Genomic DNA, 6,949 nt, shown 5'->3' with positions numbered 1-6,949 from the left:
TGTTTTTTTAATATAATTTCTGATCTTTTTTTTAAATAATGCTGGGAAATCCGGCGCCCCCTTCAGAGCAACGTCCATACCCCATGAAAACTTCCTTCATGGAAAGGTCCTCCCACATAACCCCCGACCCATTCCCCCCCACCCCACTACCAGAAACCCCCCCCCCTGAAAACGTCTGTATACTTCCCAATAACCAATACTATATGTTAATATTGGGTAAAGTTAATAACTTTCAGCCCTCTCCCCGGGAACTTCGGGGGATTAAATCATCCTAAAAGACATAGTTATCATATTCTCGACCATGCTGAACAAAATGGCTATCTTAAAATTTCGATCGGGTGACTTTGGGAAAAAAATGAGCGTGGGAGGGGGCCTAGTTGCCCTCCATTTTTGGTCACTTAAAAAGGGCACTAGAACTTTTAATTTCCGTTCCAATGAGTCCTCTCACGATATTCTAGGACTACTAGGTCGATACGATCACCCCTGGAAAAAAAACAACAAATAAACACGCATCCGTGATCTTTCTTCTGGCAAGAAATGCTAAATTCCACATTTTTGTAGATTGGAGCTTGACAGGAGCCAGATTTTGTAGATAGAGGAGCTTACCTCTGCAGTAAGGTTCTCTGATACGCTGAATATGATGGTGAGCTTTTCATTAAGGTTCTATAACTTTTAGGGGGTCTTTCCCCCTTTTTTCAAATCAGCCAAATTTTCTCAGGCGCGTAACTTTTGATGGATAGGACTAAACTTGATGAAACTTATATATTTGAAATCAAAATTAAAATCTGATTCTTTTGATGTATCTATTGGTATCAAAATTCCGTTTTTTAGAGTTTCGGTTACCATTTAGCCGGGTCGCTCCTTACTTACAGTTCGTTACCACGAACTGTTTGAAAGAGCAAGATATTGACTAGGGGGCAAACTCCCTAATATACGCAATAAAACATACGAATATAGAAGTTCGTTACGTAATTAAATTCGTAAGTTACGTCAGAACAAAATTTCGAGAAAGCCATTTAACCAAAAAAGTAAAATTAATATGCAAATTTTGTTTTAATTATTCATGTCCGGTGAGCCAAAATCAAAACCTGCATTAATTCAAAAACGTTCAGAAATTAAATAAAAAAACAAGTTTTTTTAACTGAAAGTAAGGAGCGACATTAAAACTTACAACGAACAGAAATTATTCCGTAAATGAAAGGGGCTCACCCCTCCTCAATATCTCGCTCTTTACGCTAAAGTTTGAATCTGTCGCACAACTTTAATTTTTAAAACAATAAAAAACTTTAGCGTAAAGAGCGAGGTATTGAGGAGGGGACAGCCGATTTCATATACGGAATAATTTCTGTTCGTTTTAAGTTTCAATGTCGCTCCTTACTTTCAGTTAAAAAAACTTGTTTTTTTAATTTAATAATTTATAAAAAGCGGTAATAACGTTACTACGTTCTCAGCATCCCAGTTACTTTTTCTATATTCGGTGAATTGAAAATATCATGTTGCTCAAAACGAAAGGGCATATCTTGCCTTTTTACAATTTTAGAGAAATCAAAGAATGGCTCTTTAGCCTGTAAAGGAGAAGGAAGATACGCACTAACACTAACTCGTAAATAATAGACGAATAAAAAGAGAGGGGGAGATATAGTGTCTTAACGTGTTAGGTAATAATTCAGTTGATGACTTGGTGCTATGAGAAACTATTTTTTATGAATCTCAGGGCAAGGCCGTACTCAGGATTTATTCGGAGGGGTTTTACTAAAACCCCTTCGGGGGGGGGGGGGGGGTTCACAAAAAAAACTAAAAAACGCATACAAAATTTGTTTGTATCCATTTTTGTTCCGTTTTTACGAGTCAGACAAACATTTCGGGGGGGGGGGGGGTACAAACCCCCTAACCCCTCCTCTCCGTAAGGCCTTGTCTAAGGGGAAGGGCCAACTTTGCCTTTCGTATTTTTCAATGAAAATACCAAAAAAAGAAAAAAAAATTATTTTAATGGTCAAAACAAATCTTGTGGGTAAATTTCTCCCTACCCCCCTCATAAATAGGGCCCCTAGAAGAAATACAAATATTTGTGTTACCTTTTAGTATGTATTTATTAAGCTTCTAAAACGGTGGTTTGGGAATTTTCTCATTGCTACTTAGGTTAATTCTGAATTGTAAGCCGCTCACTGTCTGATTTTAGGTATGCCTACTGTTTTTTGGGCGGGGGGGGGGGGGGTTAAAGAAAAATCCTTATGCCAGAAAGCCCTCCAGAAGCCAATCTAGACTTTTTTTTCTTTTCTTTTTTTTAATGTTTTCAGCGTCATAGCACCTAATTTCTCAATTTCAGCGTCATACCTAACTTAGGTAGTAATTCATTTTGGATGAGGCGCCAAAATATTTCTTGTCCCAATAAATGTTCATATCCTCCTTACTTGTGTGTGAAGCAAATTTACTTTAAGAGTGCGACTGATGGTTTTTTTGTGTCTATCTTGTTACTTTTGAAAAAAAAAAATCTTAAATGAGATGGATTCTGGCACTTTGAACCGAATAAATAAACCTCTAATAAGTCATTGAAATCTCGGAACATACGGGGGAGTTGACAGCCATATTTGCGTGTTCCAATAAATTGGCTTCAAAATGTCATTAATTAGATCCCGTAATGGTGACTTTTCCCATGCTAGTAGGGAAAGGTATTAAAAAGAGACAATTAATTTTTTCTTAAGCTGCAACTTAATTTGACTCAAGTCTAGACTAGTTTTGATGGTCAATTTTGATTTTCATTTGAGCATATTACAAACCTGCTCACGATTGGCAAAGGGGGTGGCCTGGCAAAAGGATCGTCCCAGCTTGGTTTGAAGGACCCTTGGTCAGAAGGCCCCTCTGCGTGATTCCACGTTCTGAATAAGAACTTGAAGCTATTACGTGAACAATGAAGCATTTCCTTGATCAGGTTTTTATCGCAAGGGCTTTAAATCGTCTTTCGGTTTTATCGCAAAGGCTTTAAATGGTCTTTCGGTTTTATCGCAAGGACTTTAAATCGTCTTTCGGTTTTATCGCAAGGGCTTTAAATCGTCTTTTGGTTTAATCGCAAGGGCTTTAAATCGTCTTTCGGTTTAATCGCAAGGGCTTTAAATCGTCTTTCGGTTTAATAGCAAGGGCTTTAAATCGTCTTTCGGTTTAATCGCAAGGGGTTTAAATCGTCTTTCGGTTTTATCGCATGGGGTTTAAATCGTCTTTCGGTTTAATAGCAAGGGCTTTAAATCGTCTTTCGGTTTAATCGCAAGGGCTTTAAATCGTGTTTCGGTTTAATCGCAAGGGCTTTAAATAGTCTTTCGGTTTAATAGCAGGGGCTTTAAATCGTCTTTCGGTTTAATAGCAAGGGCTTTAAATCGTCTTTCGGTTTAATCGCAAGGGCTTTAAATCGTCTTTCGGTTTAATCGCAAGGGCTTTAAATCGTCTTTCGGTTTAATCGCAAGGGCTTTAAATCGTCTTTCGGTTTTATCGCAAGAGCGTAAGAAACAATATGGGTTTCAGAATGGACCTATTTTTTTTTAATATTCTTGTCCTTTATGTCCATATTTTCATAATCCTTACTTTAAAGGAAATTCCTTATGACCAGGCGTGTACACAGGGGGCATCAAAGCCGGCCCCTGTAATCTTAAGTTTTTTTTTCTTCAACAAAAATACCATAAACCTGCATTTTTCAAATTTATTTGGGGGGGGGGGGGGGATCTAGTGTGTAACCAACCTGACTCAGATTCAAACTGAAGCGGTCCTTACACAGAACCACTGCAGAACGAAGCTTAAAAGGATTCTACAAGACCCGTAATTATCCACTCTCACTGTACTGGCAGCTGATTAAACTCAATATGGCCAGCCCCATCCCCTCCTTACTAAAGGTGCAAATTTTGCCTCCACAACTCAACACAAATATTTAGAATTGAAACTTAGAAAAAGAGGAACGAAAGTTAATGCCAATTTCTTAGCACGCCTTATTCAAATTATCAGCTAAAATTAATTTGTATTAATTACCCCTCCCCCCAAAAAAAATCCTGTGTACTTGCCTGCTTTAGACTACATAACATTAAGTTCAAGTACTTTGATGATTGGTCATTATAGTGGTCTAAGTATTAAGTACTAACAGAGGCAGTTATAGGGGGGGGACAGAGCACTTGCCCCGGGTGCAAAATTTTAAATAAATAATGTAACGGGTACAATCATTTTGTAATTTTTGAAATGTTATTTTTACTAAAATAAAGTAAAGAGCACAGTTTATAAATGAAAATAATGAATAAACTAATTTAATTAATAAAATAAATGAAAAAAAATTTAATAATAATAATTGAATAATTTGAATAATAAATTAAAAGATAGCTAAAAAATAAATTATTTATTAATTAATAAATTGAGAATAATTTTGTTAAAATTTTATTAGGTATTCAGGAATTAAAAGCCTTAACAAAAGAATCTTCAAAAGCAAGGGGTTTGGGGGGGGGGCGGTAGCCCCCCAACATTAACTCCAGACACGATCAGCTAACAGTTAGTCAAGCGATAATAAGTAATAAACTGTACAAAAACGTGCAGAAATTATTTTAAAAAAAAACTACATTTTCTAAAGAGTTAAAGAGGCTGAGTCACAAGTTCAAACCTTAAAACGTACAGGGATTAGGAGGTACTGTTGGGGGGGCTGCCGCCCCCAAACCCCCCGCTTTTGCAGCCTCTTTTTTTAAGGTTTTTTAAGTCCTGTAGCCTGCAATAAGTTGGTCGTACCAAGTTCATCACATTATAGCCTGTTATCGGTTAGGGAAAAATCTCCTGTAAAAAAAATCTAGCAAACAGGCTCAGTACTCTTTCTTATCAAAGAGATGCAATAGGATGTTCTTACGGTAAAAAATTCAAGCAGACTTCGTTCGTGTTGCAAAGTATTTCTTTGCAAGGTAAAAAGCGGGGGTTGAGGGGGGGGAAGACCCCCAAAATAAAAACCTTAACAAAAGAGGCTGCAAAAGCGGGGGATTTGGGGGGCGGTAGCCCCCTAACTGTACCTCCTAATCCCTGTACGTTTTAAGGTTCGAACGTGTGACTCAGCCTCTTTAACTCTTTAGAAAACGTAGTTTTTTTCAAATAATAAGCTGTAAAAACGCATGTCTAAAGCAAACATGTATCAAGGTAACACTGCTCTTAGCCTAGTTACATAAAGAGCCATTCGGGCAACTGAGTACTTACAAGGTTTTTCTCTGTATCCCATTTCTAAGGCGTGAAAGAAGTTGAAGAACTCTTGAACGGGAATTTTGAAGGTTTCGAAGAGCCCCACTTCAAGGAAAACTCTGTAACATACCTGAAAATCAGGAGGGAAGTTTAATTTATTTGAATTTTATTTCACTGAAATTTTTATTCACTGTATATGAACCAGCGTAAAATGTATCACAATACATATGCATACTCACATCCATGCCTGGGACAAAAAAAACTAATATTTTTTTTTTTTTTTAAACGAGCTAGAAATGAGATACATTCTTCTATCTTTAACCACTGATTACATTTGCAGAGGCTCGCACTTCAACGGAGATACATGAAATAGGCAATAACCGGATAGAAAAAAATCTTAATACCTCTGTCTCAAAAACTACCTGACCCAATTTTATGTACAATAAACCGAAATTTAGTTGCACTACTCAGCCAGGGTTGCCGCCCCTCATGTTGCCATCCCTCGTGATTTACCACTATTCCTAGTGATTTTTTGAAAAAATCAATTGATTTCTTATTTTATTGGTGATTTATTTAGGATCGTAAGAATGACGCAAAAATAATGTGTTCTTGTGGGTTCTATGTAGAATACCGCCTATTCCTTAAGCGAAACTGCCATAAGGTTTTTTCTTAAAGACGTGAATAATCAAAAAATGCACTTTTTCTACGGCTTAAAGAAAGCAGACAAAATTTTATTTGGTGATTTTCGCTCATTTAGTGATTTTTCTTTCTCAATACTTTAGTCATTTTATTTTGACCTGGTGGCAACTCTGAGCTCGCTATACAGTACAAATTTTACCATTTTTTCTCATTTGAATCCTTGAACAAAAATAGTTCCTGTGAAAACCCTGAAAACACTATTTTAGCTTTTACTAAAAATTACAAAAATCTGAGGCAGGCCTTTTCGTTTTAGGCATGATAATATAATAATACAAATATAACACAGAAATTTAGCAACACAAACTAGTACAATAAAATTCATAAAAGTCAATTCACTAAATAAAATTCATGCCGTCAAAATACGGATTGTAAAACCTATTGTCAAAATTGATAAGCTTCACAATTAACGGATGTTATTTTAATATTTAGAATAGCACTTGATGGGCTTTATAGCCTAATTATTTGAAAAAAACTACGTTTTCTAAAGAGTTAAAGAGGCTGAGTTACAAGGTCGAACCTTAAAACGTACAGGGATTAGGAGGCACAGTTGGGGGGCTGCCGCCCCCCAAAACCCCCGCTTTACCCCCCGTTTAAATAAAAAATAAGTTTTTTTAACAGAAATTAAGGAGCGACAATAAATCTTAAAAAGAACAGAAATTATTCCATATATGAAAGGGGCTGTGCTCTCCTCAACGCCTCGCTCTTTACGCTAAAGTTTGACTTTCTCACAACTCTTTTTTTTAAACAATAAAAACTTTAGCGTAAAGAGCGAGGCCTTGAGGAGGGCACAGCCCCTTTCATATACGGAATAATTTCTGTTCGTTTTAAGATTTAGTGTCGCTCCTTACTTTCAGTTTAAAAAACTTTTTTTTTTATTTAAAGGCTGCGAAAGCGAGGGGTTTGGGGGGCGGCAGCCCCCCAGCTGTGCCTCCTAAGTCCTGTACGTTTTAAGGTTCGACCTTGTAACTCAGCCTCTTTAACTCTTTAGAAAACGTAGTTTTTTTCAAATAATTTCTGCACGTTTTTGTACAGTTTATTACTTATTATTGCTTGACTAACTGTTAGC

At 36.7% G+C, this 6,949-nt stretch overlaps 1 protein-coding gene across 1 annotated transcript in view; it reads right to left on the bottom strand.

Annotated features, from left to right (window-relative positions):
• Positions 1-6,949, bottom strand: part of LOC148945369 (cGMP-inhibited 3',5'-cyclic phosphodiesterase 3A-like) — a 287,673-nt gene that overhangs the window by 158,458 nt on the left and 122,266 nt on the right. The window contains exon 8 of the mRNA XM_089098771.1: positions 5,203-5,314. Within this exon, the coding sequence (XP_088954897.1) occupies positions 5,203-5,314 (112 nt within the window). The remainder of the gene's footprint in view (positions 1-5,202; positions 5,315-6,949) is intronic.

Source organism: Artemia sp. Qi Xiang Cuo, chromosome 13 (assembly GCF_049724085.1).
Source record: "Artemia sp. Qi Xiang Cuo chromosome 13, ASM4972408v1, whole genome shotgun sequence".
In the NCBI taxonomy this organism is placed as follows: Eukaryota; Metazoa; Arthropoda; class Branchiopoda; order Anostraca; family Artemiidae; genus Artemia; species Artemia sp. Qi Xiang Cuo.
The sequence above is the reverse complement of the archived record's forward strand: the minus strand, read 5'-3'. Positions and strand labels throughout refer to the sequence as shown.